Genomic DNA, 18,537 nt, shown 5'->3' on the forward strand with positions numbered 1-18,537 from the left:
TGGCTTTACTTTGCAGAAACAATTGTATTTGATTCTTTTTTTCAGTAGATTGAGAAGATTATAATCTGTTATGATTTCCATCAGTAAAATCCATCTGACATTAAACTAATATTCTGACTCATTTTTGCATATGTATATACAATTCTAGATGCTTCTTGAGCGCTACCACTAAGCAGGTTTTCTTGTTAGAGTTTTAAAAATCTTTTAAGTTGCCTTTGAAAGGTCTGTTTTGAGTCCCAGGCTTCCTACTTAAATGTTTATATATGCTGGAGAAAACAAACCTAAATGTATTAAAAACATTTAAATGTATTATTATTATTATTATTATTATTATTATTATTATTATTATTATTATTATTTTGACTTGAATACATTTTTTAATGCTTCTACAGTATAAATATTATATATTTCTTTCATTTAATTATAATTTCTCAGAACTTTGTCCACTTGCCCATAATGTGTACTGCTTAACACATTATTCCATACCATACATATGTCAATATTAATGACACATATTATTGGTGGCTACTTCACCTTATCCAAATTCTCTGTGGCTGTTTAATATACAGTACGAGACACTGGACATCACAGCCATACATGGGCCTTCCCCAAACTGTTCCACCAAAGTGTTCTATAATATGTAAAATTTCCTTTTACTATTAATAATAGGCTTATACCTGTTCCTGCATTTCAATGCTCCTGTGCACAAAGCAAGCTCCATAAAGATCTCCATTATGTGTTGGAGGTTGGAGTGGAAGATCTCGAGTGTCTTGTACTGATGGAAAAGTGATTGTGAATGAATCAAGCAAAAAGCTTTGTACAGTCTAACAAGCTTTGAATTAAATTCTTTGAATGTTTTAACCACAAAATGTGTACACATATTTGATCATATTACAGATGTGTTACAGATGTATAGAACCTATATAGTCCAAAATGTATCACTCTACCCAGTATCTCAGAAATAGATACTTGCTGACTGGAGCTGTGTATGTGTGGGACACTGGGGTCCAGCGGTGACTTATGTGATTTTGCATGTGCATGTCCTTCCTGCAAGTGGTGGGATGGGTGATTCTTTTGGTTGATATTTTTTCCAAATCAGTAAACCAATGAAATGTTAAGAGTATATAAGAGGCCACCCTAGTTATATTATCTACGTGAAATTCAAATGAGAGACAAGAGTCAATAATCAATCCACAGTCTTTTATTGCTGCACATGATGAAACAGAAAGACTATCCAGATTTACTCTAGATTTACTATATGTTGCTATGTTTACAACATGAGAAGTGTTGGATATATAGGCAAACAACAGCAGAGCTGTTTGGACAATGGGGCTAATGTTTGTAATGTCAATGTTTGGACAATGGGGCTAATGTTTTTCGAGATGTGTTCTCATTGGAATCGTGATCAGGAAAACCTTATCATCTGAAATGTATGTGAACACAAGTTTATTATGGATTAGTTTGTTGTATTTGGTCCAGTATTATTGCTTTGTTTATTCCCGGAAGTGCCCAGTCGCTCTCATAGCTCTCTTCAACACAGAAGTCCAGATGTGGCATTTCTGACATTACTGAAACTAGTGTATTTAGTGTTCTTTTGTAATTCACAGTTTGTTATACTGTTGCACAATTAGTAAATATGTACCTTACCTTTTTCTTATTTTCAATTCTTGTTAATTTGTCTAATTTTGGGGTTTTGCTGCAGTAGCTCTAAATATGCACCTCAATTTATTTTATATTTGTGTTCATTTATCTAGTTTTGTGTGTTGTTGCACTACTTCTAAATTTACTCTGTATTTTACTCAATACAATTTTAGATTATTTGTAATAAATATGCTCTAGTTGGAGTCAAACATAATCACCTTTGTGTGGGTTTTGTAGGAATGGGCTGTGGTAGAGAGATTCTAAAACAAACCCTAAAGAGTTATATTTGGATGTAATGAACACTTATAGCGACATATTTATCAAATAAATAAAGTTTTATAGATTTGTACCTGAGAAATAACATGGCACTGGAGAGTGCGCCTATACATTCCTCTTCAAAAACCTTTCTGTAACATCTCTGATACACAATAGATAAATCAATCTTGAAACAGTTGATGGTGAGATGTTATACAATAGGTTTCCTGATATTTCTGGCTTTCACTACATGAATTCAAAGAGATTTATTCTCTAAAACTGTAAAATTTTGTCAGGTGAAATCATTATTATATTTTTATTTTTATATCTTTTTTTTTTTTTTGCTGTGTTCCATCTTTTCATATTCTGAGCTGGTAATTAAGGATATTCGGCTTTCGGGTGAAATTTCAGGATGCACCTAAAATGCACTATAACCTTTACAGGTGAACTTAATTTGACCTTCTCTACACTTTTGAATGCACATGTCCAACTGTTCAGTGTTTCAGTACTTTTTGCAGAACTTGCTGTTCTCTAACAAGGTGCTTAACGGCAAAATTCACAACTGGTGTTTGATCCATGAATCGACCAATAAATTTTCTGGTTCAATTAGAATTGGTATTTAAACAGTCCTCTCCATCATGCTGTTCACATTTTGACATCATGAGACCAATATGACACCCAACAATTGATCAACAGTACCTCGCCATTGCAAGGCTTCAAACAGGATGTTCTCAGAGGGAAGTGGCCACTGAGCTTAGAGTGTCACAGAGTGCCATCAGCAGGTTGCGACAGAGATAGAGAGAGACTGGAAGAGTCACAGAAAGGCATAGAAGTGGACGTCCTTTGGCCACATCCCACGTTGATGACCGCTTCATTGTGAACAGTGCCCAGGGGAACCGGTGTTGTGGTGGTGTTACAGTCTGGGCAGGTGTGTCTACTCAGAACTGCCCTACATCTTGTGAATGGTACAGTGACAAGCCAATACTACCTGAATAACATCATTAATCCAGTCATTGTGCCCCTGCATGAACAACAGAGGCCTAATTTTATCTTCATGGACGACAATGCTCCAGCTCATCGAGGTCGCATCATTAGGAAATGGCTGCTGGAGGCTGGTGTACCTCAAATGGAGTGGTCTGCACTTTCTCCAGACCTGAATCCCATAGAAAACCTAGGGGATCAGCTGAGTCGCCGTGTAGAGGCTCGTAACCCTGCACCCCAGAACCTCAATGACCTGAGGGCCGCCCTTCAAGAAGAGTGGAATGCCATGCCTCAGCAGACAATAAGTCGACTCGTGAACAGCATGAGACGTCGTTGTCAAGCTGTAATTGATGGTCAAAGGCACATGACAAATTATTGAGACATTGACATTTTTTGTTGTGGTATACCCACCACTGTTGTTGGTTTTTGTTTCAATAAATTGTCTGAGATGAGGAAATCACCATTGCATGCTTCTACTTAGATGCCCTACTTTATTTATTATTATTTCATGTTGAGGAGATCAGTCTCTTCAGGATTGATTCACCAGATAACCCTGTCATCCCCTGGCTGCAAGCACAAAACACCCAGATTTCATGGCAAAAGAGAGAACTTACTCATTTGTCCTCTCAGTGTATGCAACACTGTTCACAACAAGATATCTACCTTCCCTGCTGCTCTTACATTGAGAGCCCTGAACCACAGACCTCATTGCCCAATCCTAAGGAATATGAGGACTTGAAAGTTCAAATAAGTTACCCCTACACTGACCACAGAACTCCTGCATAACACGTTCTTTCCACAATGTAAGGTTTACCCCTTATAGGTCCCAAAAACCCAAGCAAAGGAAGAATAAAAGGAGGAGGCCCTCACCTCCAGCTTCATTCGCCCCTCCATATCCCAGGCAGCTGTAGGGTTCTTCTGTGTGGAGAAGGATTACGGATTCTGTCCATGGATAGATTACAGGGGCCTCAATGCCATAAATGTCCTGTCTCCCAAAACCTTCCCTCTGGTGCCCGCTACCTTGGAACAACTCAGAGAAGTGCGTTACTTAAAAAAAACACTGAGACCTGCAGTGTGCTTTAACCTTATTTGCATCACTACAAATATTTGGTGATGCTGTATGGCCTGACAATGTGCCTGTAATATTTCAATCTGCATAGACAATATCCTGATTTACTCTACTTCCCTAGAAGAGCATGTACACTAACTATGCAAGACACTGTCCTGCCTGCAACAGCAAGGGTTGGAGATGGACATCAGCAAGGTGCAAGCAGTCACACAAAGGCCCACTCCCACCACTGTCAAGGACCTACAGTGCATCTTGGGGTTCAATAACTTTTCATACTGACAATATGTGCCCACCGATTTCAGACCCAGAGTTCTCCCCTCCGATGGGTCTCCCCACTGCTTTGAAAACAGCTACAGTTTCACAATAACTGCTTGAGTATCCCACCGGGGGATCCAATTCACATCTAGAGTGTGGTAAGCTTTTTGTGAGAGTCTAGCAATAAACGTGAGCTTGACATCCAGTTACCACTCCAAGAGCTGGGCAAATATCACCCGAAACCACAGATTAAAACTACCCTGCAGGAAGCTCAGCCCTCAGTTCATCAGACCGTTCAAGATTGTAAGACAAATTGCCTCCAGCTCCCGTCTGCTTACCGCATCTCCCCATCATTCCATGTCTCTCTGCTCCAGTTTGCTTATGCCCCATCTGCCTCAGCCAACACCACCACTACCCCCCACCACTCATAGGAGAGTTTCATAGAATTCACCCAGGTCACCCAGCTCCAAGACCCAGGGGTTGACCCTGCTACAGGAGGAGAAAACCTGGAGGTGTTCCTAGGAGTTGGGCACCAATAATCCTCTCAGCAGTCCCGACTGTTATTAACGCATTAACTCATTAATTCATTAACACCGACAAATATTTTATCGCGCGTTAATACAGTTTTTATTATTTTGTAATTTTGTAATTTTGTAATAATTTAAAAAGTCTGCTGCTCACTGGCACTGAATACACACACACAGACAAACTACAGGTGATGGGAGGGGTGGGATCTCGTTTCGTATTGGCTTGGGATAAAGGTGATGACGTGTCAACCAATGAGAGCATTTGGAATGAGCGTAAGTGTACTGTGGCACTGACAGGAATCAGAAAAGAAGTGGAAGCAGTGGATAAACAAACACGCAAGCAGGCAGGCACACAGAGAGAGAGTGAGAGAGAGAGAGAGAGAGAGAGAGAGAGAGAGAGTTGCGTTAACTCATGACAATCATGCGATTAATCGCAATTAATTATTTTAATCGATTGATAGCCCTAGTAGATAGTAATCATTTTCAGGTTTACTCAGAGAAGAAGCCTAAGTTGCAATGCCACCACTTCCTCCAGGGCTGAATTCAGGGAAGAGATGCTAAAAGACCACACAGAGACAGTGATTGAATAGTAGAACTCTTCAAAATTTACTGAGATGAACAGGGAGTATTTATACAGAAGAAAGGTATAATATTCAGTGTTATCTATAGGTAAACAAACTGACGCTATGGGAACACCAATACCAACGCCGCCACACACTGGGAGATGTCTGTCCTGTAGGTCATGAAAGAGCACAAATGAGCTAAGAGCAGAGCATCATTAGACCTGTAAGACCTAGGAGACAGGAGTGGGGTCCCAGTCCAGGTCATAGAACCTGATAAAGGTGTGTGGAGAGGAGCAACCTGCTGAAGCAAAAATATCTTGGGGGAATGCCCCTAGCCAGAGTGCTGGACAAGGTGATACACCTAGTGTAATCCCTAGAGTTGAAGCCACACAGTGCACCTCATAGGCCTAGGAGATTGCTACCACTACCCAGCACAAGGTGCTGCTTGGAGACCGAATTACATTTGTTGCAGCCACCAAAGCAGACAAAAAGTGAGAGGACTTATGTCTTGCACTCAAACAATAGGCCTAAGTCCCAAGAACCCAAACTGTAGTCTCTCCTGCTCCACCAACAGAGGGCACAAACACAGACCATCCTAATGATTGATGAAGAGGCCCTACAAATGTAGCCCCTGAGTTTCAGGAGAAAGTGTTTCATCACTAGAAACATAGTCCCCATCTTCAGGCAATCGTTGTGCTATAAGAGACAGGAGCTGCCCTAAATGCCATGGGCATGGCAACCATCTAGGGCCACTCCCCTGCCTAATGGGGGGGGGTCGTCTGTTGAAAGAGACATGCGACAAGGACATGCCCTAAGAGTGGGAGCCAAGGTGAGAAACCGGGGTCTGTCCACATAAAGCTCATGACATGTGACCCTTGTGACCCTGAAAAGGGTGTCTTTGGGGGTGAAAACCCCTGCTCCTGAGCCAGAGTCTTATGTGTAGCAGACCAAAAGGAATAGCTTTGGCCACTACAGTCATGAGCCAAGCACTCTCTAAGCCTGAGAGGCAGAGAGGCACTGGCCTAGTCTGATTTTAGAGTTAGTCCTTTACGGTAGAAAGGATGGAATTCCCCAGAGCAGGAGACAGATGTGCCCACATCATGGCTGAATCCCAAAATATCGCCCAGAAGGTGGTTCTCAGAGAGAGAGAGAGAGAGAGAGAGAGAGAGAGAAAGCACACACTTCACTGGGTTGAGGCCTAGGGATCTCATATGGGCAAGCACAGCATCTCAATGCCTGGCTGCCACTTCCCTCAACTGAGCCAGGATGAGCCTGTCATCTGGATAATTGAGTACATGGATGCCCCAGGTTGCAATGATCCAGAGCAGCCTCCATGCACTCTGTGAGGGGGAGCAATGAGACTAGGCCTAAAAGGAGATCCCAGAACTGGTATGCTTCACCCTGAAAATGAACAAGGGGAGTCCCCTGTGCTTTGCTGAGATGCATTTGTGAAGATACACACCCTTCAGGATAATCGTCACAAAACAGTCCTCGGACCTGATCTGCAACACAATGACCTTGAGGGTTAACGTCCTGGACTTGTATGTTTCAGCATACAATTCAGAGCACACAGGTCTAAAATTGGGTGTAGCCCCAGTCCTTCTTGGGAACCAACACTTGCCGGCTTGACCTGGTAAGGGAATGCACTCTACAACCCCTTTCTCAGATGTGAGAGAGGTTCCTCCTGGAAGAACAAGGTTTGGTCTGTGCCAACAACAATGGGCAGCACACCCTGAAAGAAGGATAACAGGAGGCATACTGGATTCTGCAGCTTTTTCCCACAAAACCCATTGTGATGCACCCTGCAGAAGCTTCTCTGCTGCCACATGGTCTGAGAGGTGTTAGCCTCTCACTGTTCTCACCCACATAGTGCCCTAAAACAGCTGCCAGGGGCTAACCCAGGAGGTGGCAACTAATAAGGAGCAGTAGCATGGGTTGTCATGGCTGAACCTCGAAGCACCGGAGGTGGCAGGGTAGGGAACAGTGGAAATGGACCTAAAGGGGCATCCCTGAGAACCCTAGCCCTCAGGCATTAGGATTCCCTCCTGCACAGAGGGCTAAATCTGTGGCCGGGTATATTTCAGACCTCACTGATGAGCCCCTTCCCGCAGCTGAGCTCCTTTAGCAGGTCAGCTCAGTACAACTGCAAAACTGCCAGCTGTGAAAACTGCAAAACTGTGTGCAGCACAGCAACATCTTAACTTGCGGAATTGTAGGCCTTCCCTATAAGGCTGATGTGGCCAGACAGGCCCTCAATGGGAATGCAGACTTTCTTCTTGCAGCTAATAAAGGGCTGAGATTGCCTGCAAGTGTCTCTTCCACCTTAGGCATCGCCGCATACCCATGTTCATCAAAGTTCACAAGGGCTGAATAGTCAGTATGGGCTGAGGAGAACAGTCAGGCAGAATAAGAATTAGTCCACAGCCTCGACACCTCAGTGGGAGATGCCTACATGGAGGTGGAAGGTGGACTGAAGTTAGTCAGAGTTTGTCAAGCTCATAGCGGACAACACTAACCTTTCATCATGCCAATCTAAGCTACGTTTAGCAACAGCACGTGTGATCAATTCTAGGAGCTTTTCGAACAACACAGAATGCGGTGGCAATTTGAATGCTGTTTGCTTCTTGTTGACCTCATCGAGCTCCTCAGAGTCTGATACAGATAGCATTATATCCTCATCTAGGTTGGGAGAAATCACAACACGAGCTCCCGGAGCCAAGGCGGAGGTATTAGAGTCAGCTGAGAGGACAAAAGGGATTCATGTGAAACCACAACTGAATTGGACATGCTGCCTCGTGGGACTCCAGCCACAATGTCCAAATGCTTGGCTGGAAATACAAGCTAGTGAATGCGAAATGAGCTTGGGGACAATATGTGAAACTCAGCGGCATGAATGCCATTGATTGCTTTCTCTCAAGAAGCAATTCAGTGGCATACCACTCATAGGCTCTACCTGCAAGACCCATGATCTAAGTTGGCCGGCTGCCTCAGCAGACCAGGGACCCAAGTCACGAGGAACAAGCACTTAGCTGCATGCTCCACTATAAAACAAATCAAACAAATAACGCAGAAAAATAACACACTCATTGGTGTGATGAAGCGGTTGGTGTTTTCCATTAAACCATGGTTTATCATTACTGAATGACAAGAATGTTCTTGTAGGAATGCACATATCCTTAAAGAAACTGATACATAAAGTTACAGGAGCTCGTCCAACTCAGTAGCTGCAGCATCAAAAACGGTGCAACGTGTACAATTGAAACAGGCTTAGTAAATCCAGCTCTGCTTCATTACTCTGCTCAACTTTTAACATCATGTTGTCCAGAATGGCTGCACCTCCGACTAGAATTTCCAACAAAACATCTGAATAATCAAACACCAGAAAAATATTGTTTGGTATGTGTTGCTTATTGTTAAGGAGTTCGTCTTTGGTAAAAATTATAGATAAGATTTTTGTTTGTTTGTTCTGTGTTTTGTCATTCTTCTTCTATAAGTTTTACCAGAAACAAACTCCTTGCCATTCGCAGCACCATCTTGATTATCTGACACTGGATTAAGAACTTTCTGACCAACTGCTGCCAGATAGTTAAGTTAAGGCCCCTATACCCCCGACACCTTACCACTCAGCACAGGTGCCCCACAAGGCTGTGTGCTGAGTTCACTTCTTTACACCCTTTACACCTACAACTGTACCCTAACCCATCCTACCAACACCATCATCAAATTTGCAGTCTACATAACAGTTGTTGGACTCATCTCAGGAGGTGGTGAAACAGCATACAGAGATACAGATCCAGAGACTGACAGAATTGTGTGGGGCAAACAACCAGGCCCGAAATGGTTCAAAAACCAAAGAGCTCATCATAGACTTCTGAAAGCACAACAAGGCTTACCCACCACTGGACATCAACAGAGTCTGCGTGGAGAGGGTTCCAGCATACAGACTTCTTGGCATGAACATTGCTGAGGATCTTTCCCGGACCATAAACATCTCAGTAGCAGTCAAAAAAGCATAGCAGCAACTCTCCTTTTTAAGGATCCTAAAGAAAAAACACCTGCAAGAGCAGCTGCAACTGTCATTCTATTGCTGCTCTATTGAGAGTGTGGTGATATACTGCAACTCCACCTGGTACACCAGCAGCTCAGAGGTAGACAAGAAAGCCCTCCAGAGGGTGATCACATAAAATCATCAGCTTCTTTCTGATTTCCTTAAAGAAACCTTATACATCACACTGCCACAAAAGGGCAGCAAACATCCTAAAGACCCCTTCTCACCCTGGACATCACTTATTTAAACTACTGCCCTCTGGCTAATTATTTAGGTCCATACCTTTGCAAAGCAATAGACTTAAAAACAGCTTCTACCCTAGCACCATATGGGAGCTAAATGCTGCTGGCTTGTGAACACACACACATACACATAAATTGAAGCATGGCAACAATATAAACCAGGAATTTTTTTACACAAAATTTATAAGTTTGGCTTCTCTGTATACCTCAGTATGTGTCTATTCATATATTAATCAGTATGTTAACATTCTGCTGCACTTTATATTCTATATTTTATGGCATGTTTATATCCCATGTGTTAGGAACCTCTGGGACAGTTCCCTGCCATTCCACCAGAGGGGGTGCTGGCAGGTGAGTCATCATAGCCTGCTTTGTTGTTTGTATATTCCCTATGTGTTTTGTGCCACGCCCCTCCTTTTGTTCTGATTTCCCGCCATGTTACCTGTTCCCCATTAACCCTAATGTTCTGGCCTATATATCGGAGCCCTTTGGTACCTGTCTTTGTCAATCATTGTTTGTTTGTCTGTCTGTCTGTTTGTGCGTTCGCGCATTTCCATGCTCACATTATGGTTTGGTAATCATGTTTATTTGCCCCATGTCTTCTGTTAGTTTGTTTGATCCATGTTAAAGCAGCGCTTCGTTTTATCCTGCATATGGGTGTTACACTGCATTCGGAAGCTCGCAGCTCCCACAGAGCTCGGGGTTCGATCCCAGCTTCAGGTGGTGTCTCCTGGATGTTACACCATGACATTTTAAGACCTTCTCACAATATGCAACCCCTATGTTCAACTACTGTGCAACAACTTATTTATATCTACATTAATAGTATTTTTATTTCATTATTTTACTTGTTAAAATGGATGTATAGTTTGCACCATATTATATTTGAATTGCACTGTAAGGACTGCTCTAATTTCATTGTACTCTGTATAGTGACAAAAGAATCTTGAATCTTGAACTACATTATAGCAGCTATAAAAGGTGCTATAATGTAGTTCACTTAGGTCACTTTTTTTTGTTTCATATCATGAAAACTAGGCAACATTGTTTAAAATAACTGGTCCTTAATCTGTGTTACTTATGATAATGACAATTTCCTTCATAATGAAAAGGAAAAGTTATATAAAATTGTTCAATCTCTATAGGTTATGCTATAAGGTCAGTGCAGCGTGCACTTTATTCCTGTAAATGACTAATGTATATCTTGGCAGTTTTTGCACCTTAACAGTCTCTTCAATGTTCCTGTTACACTGCACACACACACACACAGACACACACACACACACACACATACTCTCTTTCCTGAAGTTCAGTAGCTTGTGCTTTTTATTAAGCGCATGAGACATTTTATTATTATCTTAATAAAAATTCTTATACATGCATCTTTCTCAGATTTTTTTTTTTCAGTTTAACTTGATAAACCCTAGGTGTTATTCAATAAGCAAAACGTAATACAAATAATAAAAGATTATAAAATATATAGAACCTGCCTACATTGTTAAGAATACGTGAGCACCATGAGTGAATCACACCCATTTTTGAGTAACTGGATCCACAACCCAAAAAAAACTTTGTATGCTGTATGATTCACTCAGTGTGGTTGTTTGTCTATGTGTGGCCCTGCGATGGACTGGCGACCTGTCCAGGGTGTACCCCTGCCTTTCGCCCTATGTGTGCTGGGATAGGCTCCAGCAGACCCCTGTGACCCTAGGAGTCCTAGGAATAAGCGGGTATAGACAATGAATGAACGAATGTATGATTCACTCATATCCGAACAGCTAGATTCCTTTTCACTCAGTTCCTTATAACTATATCAGAACTCCATGAACTCTGGTGTGATCTAAAATTCAATTTTCATTTAGTTCCTTAAAACTAACTTTAGCCACACCAAGAGCCTTCTTCAATTTCATATCATGAAAACTTGGTATCCTTGTTTAAAATAAATGGACCAGAATCTGCAATATACATATTAATAACCATTTTCTGTATAATTACAAGGAAAAGCTATATAAAATTGTTCACTCTCTGTAAGTTATGCAATAAGAGGAGTGCAGGGTGTGTGTTATTTCTGTAAATGATTAATGAATATCTTTCTTGCACAAAAGACCTTTATATGCTCTATCATTCAGTCAGATTCATAAAACTTTCTTAAAACACACAATATTAGGCAAATCCCTCCCAAAATCAGACAGGTCATGAGAAATGTGATCAAAATTAAGAAAACAGGAGAGAATAAAGCAGCCAGTATTGCTTCAGACATCAGTGAGAATGACCAGATACAAAAAGAACATTCAAAACAGGATCAATGATCATCGGTACAGAGGAAGAATGAAATTTATAGAAAAAGAGCAGCTATTTTTATTCTCTTGGCAAAGAAAAAGTTTCTGTGACAAAAAGTACTAAAAAGTAACTAAATGATAAGGGTGTGTGTTATCTGTATTCCAACTAACTAACTAACTAACTAACTAACTAACTAACCTGTTCCATGGAAGGGTGGTATGAGGTCAAGTCGAGCCAATTGGCTTTGAAGGTCATTTTGACCATATATGGGTGACGCAATTCACAGTGAAATGATACCTCGTTAATCCTGGATTCTGATGCTACATAAGGACACCGAGCTACTTGAGACAACACAAAACTAAGGGCTAAGAAGTAAACAAAAAATTATCCCACTGTCATAAAGGGCATGTGTGCAAATTTGTAAAAATGCAAAAAAAGTCAAATATAAAGAAAGCAGACTGAGGGCAAAGACAATAGTTGAGTATTGGTGTGTATGTGTGTGTGTGTGTGTAGGGCATTCCAGTCCCTGAGTGTTGAGAGTCTGATGGCTTGAGGGTAAAAACTGTTATATAGCCTGGTTGCGAGGGCCTGAATGTTTCGGTACCTTTTTCCAGGTGGCAGGAGGGTGAAGTGTGTGTGGGAAGGGTGTGTGGGGTCATCCATAATGCTGTTGGCTTTGCGGATCCAGAGTGGGCATCTGGAGAAAGGTCTTCTTTCAGCTAAATAAAATTGAACTTGGATGGATCTGATGGTACCAGAATCAAACTGCTCAACCAGGGTACTTTAAAGCATGGATGTGAACATGGCTGGAGTAACAGTTACAGAAACCATGTCCAGGTTATCAAAGTTTTCTGTGACACAAAGGAAAGCAAACAAATAAATCAATTCATTGTGCCTTTTAAAGTGATCTGACAGTTCAAGGCAATCAACCTCTGAAGGAGTGAAAGGCTTGTCTAATCTGAATTCCAGCTAATGGCACAGACAAACAAACAAAACTGTTACTTGGAAGTATGGTGTAAGGTCTAAGACCACCCACTTTATTTGGTATAAATATGAGAGCGTGCAGCTTCAGTCTTATCCATAAACTTGCATCCTTCACAAGACATCTTTTGAAGAAGGCATTTTTTGCTACCTGCTTTGTCAGATCCTTGTAAGTGTGCTGTTTATTCTTGATTACATTATGTCGGTTTACTGTGTTTGTAGATTACTGCGTATGTAGATTATAGTATTACAGCATTATAGTTGCTGTTTATGTTGTTGATGTCTGTATGTTAATCTTTAATAATTGCATAATTCAACTCTGAACATGATGATGTCAGTGAAATCTTAGGGTCTCAAAGTTCTGTATTATGCCGGAATTTACTATGTTTAATGTTAGTGAAGGGGTCTCAGACACAGTGATACACCAAGAGCTGACATGAGAAGAGGAAACATAATGGAGAGACTAGTCTTGAGGGTAAACAGTTCAACCACATGTATCAAGGAAAGATAGAAAACAAGCAAAAATATAAAGGCAAGGCAAGATCATACCTGATAAATCTATCCAGCTCAGAAGTTATATGGTGCAAACAGGAACTGGGTGAGGTAATCGACGAGATGATTAGAACACAGAGGATAGCATCTGTTATGTTATAGTCTGGGCTGGGTGTTGCACATGGTTAAGGTCAGTTAAGGGAACTTTTTGTAAAGCATTACTTTGAACATTAGCACACAGAGAGTCATCTAATGATACAATTGGTTGATCATGCTTCATGAGCTGAATCAGCAAATAATATCAGCAGTAGTTCATGCTTCTGGCATTTTATTTTTTAACCACAATTCTTCTTAAACATGCCTCTTTATTAAGAGAATTTTTTTTTACATTTAAACCGTAATGTTTATCTTTTTAAGGTTAAGAGCAAGATCATGTCATACCTGGCAAATGTTGTTGAAGTCGGCGGGAAAGGAGGAGAGGCTTTCCATTTTGATGGCACTGAAAATGGATCCCTGTTGAAAAGGATCAGTGTTTGGGTCAATGAAACTACGGTGAAAGCTGTGACAGTGTGGCTTGCTGATGACCAGTCCAAACAGTATGGTAGGCCTGATGGTGATCTGAAAGAGTTTACATTTGAAGATGGAGAGCATCTCACCTCCCTTTCACTTTGGCCAAATCAAGATGGAAATCGTCTGGGTGCCATCAAATTCAAGACAAACCTCACCCGGGAGTTCCATGTAAGCGTGACAAATGGCAGGCTGTATCCAGAAGTTCCAGTTGATGTTGCTTCTGGGATCTGCATAGGAATCAAAGGACGCTCAGGTTGGGATATTGATCGCTTCGGCTTCATATTCATTAATACCATCAAATCTGCTGAGCTTACCAATGTTGAGTATCCCAACATTCATGAAGTGATCCCCAAGGTAAAAGAAATTGACATCAAATCCATGTCCTACCAGAACAACACTAATACAACTCAACAATACCAAATTGAGGCCTCCGAAAAAATCACCCCAACATCCTCCTGGTCTGTGACCGACCAACTGGAAATCACATTCTGCCTGAAAGTGAAGGCAGGAATTCCACTGCTTGTGGAGAGCTCATCAGGATATGAATTAAAAGTTGGTGATATAGGTACATATGCTTCGGTGACCACTGAAGAAAAAATGGAGTTCTTCCCATTTTCTTTTAAAGTTCCTCCAGGTAAAACCATGGATGCGCGCACTGTAATTGGTGAAGCTAACGTCAATCTCCCATTCACTGGCATCATCAAGATCACCTGCTGTAATGACAGAGTGCTGGAGTTTGGAACCAGTGGAACCTACAAGGGTGTCTCTTTCTCTGATGGAAAAGTGGTTGTGAATGAATCAACCAAAACTCTTGGTGTAGCTTAGAGTTAATTTCTCAAAATGAAAAATGTTTGTATTTGCTGTTAACTTGGTTTAATTGATTTTATTTTTAATTATTAGCTTGTCATAATGATACATACAGATACATACAGCAATGATTCCTACAGTTTATTCTGATAGTCCAGTGATGCAAGACTAACCAAGATTTTCTATTAATAAAAAATTATTTACAAAACATGCTGAGTAATTAACAAAACATATCACTTGATTATTTTTAGATCTAGTTTGACTGTAGCTTCATGTAATAATTGTATTCAATTTTCTTTTTACATATTCAGAAGATTATAATCTATTATGATTTCTATCAATAAAATATATCTCAAGTGAAACTAATGTTCTGACTCATTTTTGCACACTTATGTACTATTCTAGATGATTCTTGAGCACCACCACTAACCAGGATTTCTAGTTAGAGTTTAAAAAATCTTTTAAGTTGCCTTCAAACCTTTGAAAGCTCTGCATGGAGTCCCAGTCTTCCCAGTAAAATGTTTCTATATTCTGGAGTAGATGAATACTCATACACTACTTGAGCACGTTTAAACAAATGAACACAATTTTCACTTACAAGTACATTTTTTCTAAACTTCTATACTATAATTATTATCTTTTGCTTTCATTTAATTATAATTTCTCAGAACTTTGTCCACTTTGGCCATAATGTGTACAAGATTAGTTACTTCTGAGGTGTTTTTAAATCCTCATTAGGTATGAACACTTTAACTAAACAATATTAAAAACAACTGATTATGTTTTATGTCAGTAAAATCCACTTGTATTTTTTATTATAGAAATGGAGTTGCACAGGCTTTATTCATCTCAGTTAAGAGAAACTTCTAAAGCATTGCCATGTATAAATAATGAATAACTGGTTTTAATCAATTGGTATGCACTAGTTATTTGGAAGTATAAAGTCATCTAATAAAAATTTGAAAAATAAATAAATCAGTAATCTAGTAATACAACTGACTGATAATGCTTTATGAGCTGAATATGTTAATTATATTGGTGGTAGCTAGGTTCCATAAACATGCCTCTTTAACAGAAGAATTATTTTTCCATTTTAACTTGGCAATTCCTAAATGTTTGTGTAAGATCCCTGAGTGGGTGAGGGAGGGAAATGAGGACACGAGAGGCAGAAAACCAGTGGAACCTACAAGGGTTTCACTTACTCTGATGGAAAAGTGGTTGTGAATGTCCAGTGGTGCAAACCTACATCTCATTTCATGTTCTTTATATTTAGTTTGACTCTAGCTTTGTGTAACAATTGTATTCGATTCTTTTATATTTACATGTTCATTTATGATTTCCCTCAATAAAATCCATCTCAATTAAATCTAATGTTCTGACTCATTTTTACTTTTACTTAAGTACTATTCTAGATTCTTTTAGAACGCCAGCATCCCAGAGCACCGTGTCTTAACAAAGCTAACATGGGAAATCCTCTGGAGGAACGCAATGTTGACATGGCTGGACATGCTCTTTATTATTATTATAGTTATGTTTCATTTTAACTTGATAAAACTTAAATGTTTTGCAGGTAACCAAAAAGTAATACGAATAATAGAGGGTAATAAAATATATATACAAACTATAACTATATTGTTAAAAGTATGTGTGCACATGATCAATCACACTCAGCTTCCAGTAACTGGAAATGATCCACAACCCAAAAAGACCTTTATTTGCTCTATGATTCAGTCACATCCACAGAACTAGACTCATTTTCATTCACTTCCTTAAAACTACACTACTCACAATAAGTTAAGGATATTCGGCTTTCGGGTGAAATTTCAGGATGCACCTAAAATGCACTATAACCTTTCCAGGTGAACTTAATTTGACCTTCTCTACACTTTTGAATGCACATGTCCAACTGTTCAGTGTTTCAGTACTTTTTGCAGAACTTGCTGTTCCCTAACAAGGTGCTTAACGGTAAAATTCACAACTGGTGTTTGATCCATGAATCCACCAATAAATTTTCTGGTTCCATTAGAATTGGTATTTAAACAGTCCTCTTCATCATGCTGTTCACATTTTGACATCATGAGACCAAGACCACACCTAACAACTGATCAACAGAACCTCGCCATTGCGAGGCTTCAAACAGGATGTTCTTAAGGGAAGTGGCCACTGAGCTTAGAGTGTCACAGAGTGTCATCAGCAGGTTGCGACAGAGATACAGAGAGACTGGAAGAGTCACAGAAAGGCACAGAATTGGACGTCCTTTGGCCAGTCTAGTTGTGTAGAAATGACTGAATCAAAGAGCAAATAAAGGTCTTTTTGGGTTGTGGATCATTTCCAGTTACTGGAAGCTGGGTGTGATTGATCATGTGCACACATACTCTTAAGAATATACTTACAGTTTGTATATATATTTTATTACCCTCTATTATTCGTATTACTTTTTGGCATTTCCCTCCCTCACCCACTCAGGGATCTTACACAAACATTTAGGAATGCTAGGTTAAAATGGAAAAATAATTCTTCTGTTAAAGAGGCATGTTTATGGAACCTAGCTACCACCAATATAATTAACTCATGCTGAGTAGTTATTACTTTAGTTTCTATAGATATTTTTTTTCAGTCAAGTATTTACATAGGCACTTTGGTTTCTAGATATCCGATATTGGTTTAAAATAAAAATTAAAAATTTTATTTGTTATATACATAACAACATGAGACAGGTTTGTATTAGTTCTGGTGGACTATGCACACACAAATACACACACACACACACACACACACACACACACCTTTCTTGGAATTGTGGCATAAGGTCCAAGACCACTAACTTTAACCAGAATAAATATGAAAACATGCAGCTTCTGTCTTATCTGTAAACTGGCATCTTTCATGAGACAACTTTTATAGAATCGTTTTACATTTTAAGCCACTTCACTGATTAGTTCCTTCTAAATTCTGAAAACAGAGCATCAGTATTCATATATAATTCAACTCTGGCACAGTAACACAGCCGTAGCACAGTAACTCGGCACATTTTAACTGTTCAGTGAAATGCACTTGCAATGATTGAATAATATACATATCTATATTAGCAATATGTTTCCAAATGCTGAATGTACTGGATTAAATGTTAGATATTATCTCAGATTTACTGACATTACATTATGCTAAAGTTTGTTCATGTTTGCAAAGCATTACTCTATGTAAATAAAGAATGACTGGTTTAAATAATATTGGTTAATTCTTAAAATTAGCAACAATATATTGGAAAGACAATTTGTATTAAAAAAAAAGAATAAAAAAGTAAAACAGCTGCCAAAGAAAATTAGAAATAAAATAAAATAAAATAAAAAATGCATAAAATGTAATAAAAAGTAATGAATAAAACTTTTACATATAACATTTAAACATTAAACATCAAACTTTACAGAAAACATTTAAACATTAAATCTAAATACTGTAGTTTAATAACCTGTAGAAATACAATATGTATATATTGTAATGATTGCTGTGAAATATTCCTAACTAAAAACAAATTTAAGAAATACAAAATAAAATATCTACAAGACTTCCACTGTTTCAATTAAACTAATAAATTGTGCTTTCTTAACTGTTTCTGTGACAGTCTAAGGAAATTGATTATTTAAAAAAGACATAATTGCATGTGAACAGAATGTGTCAGAGGTGGACAGAGGCGTAATCTTAAACTAACAGGTTGTGTAATACTGCAACACAATAAAGGGTAAAATGTCACTGCCATGCGTGTACAGTTAGCTTTTTGGCATAACTGTGGTTCTAGAGGATCAAGTTCAAGGATTTGTTCAAATGC

General features: G+C 39.4%; 1 protein-coding gene across 1 annotated transcript; it reads left to right on the forward strand.

Annotated features, from left to right (window-relative positions):
• The first annotated feature begins 12,911 nt into the window (after window positions 1-12,911).
• Window positions 12,912-14,940, forward strand: LOC131370160 (aerolysin-like protein). Its single transcript, XM_058417300.1, has 2 exons — window positions 12,912-13,011; window positions 13,752-14,940. The coding sequence occupies exon 2, from the start codon at window positions 13,767-13,769 to the stop codon at window positions 14,727-14,729; it is 963 nt and encodes a 320-aa protein (XP_058273283.1). The 5' UTR covers window positions 12,912-13,011; window positions 13,752-13,766; the 3' UTR covers window positions 14,730-14,940.
• Window positions 14,941-18,537: the final 3,597 nt, after the last annotated feature.

This window comes from Hemibagrus wyckioides, linkage group LG02, assembly GCF_019097595.1.
Source record: "Hemibagrus wyckioides isolate EC202008001 linkage group LG02, SWU_Hwy_1.0, whole genome shotgun sequence".
In the NCBI taxonomy this organism is placed as follows: domain Eukaryota; kingdom Metazoa; phylum Chordata; class Actinopteri; order Siluriformes; family Bagridae; genus Hemibagrus; species Hemibagrus wyckioides.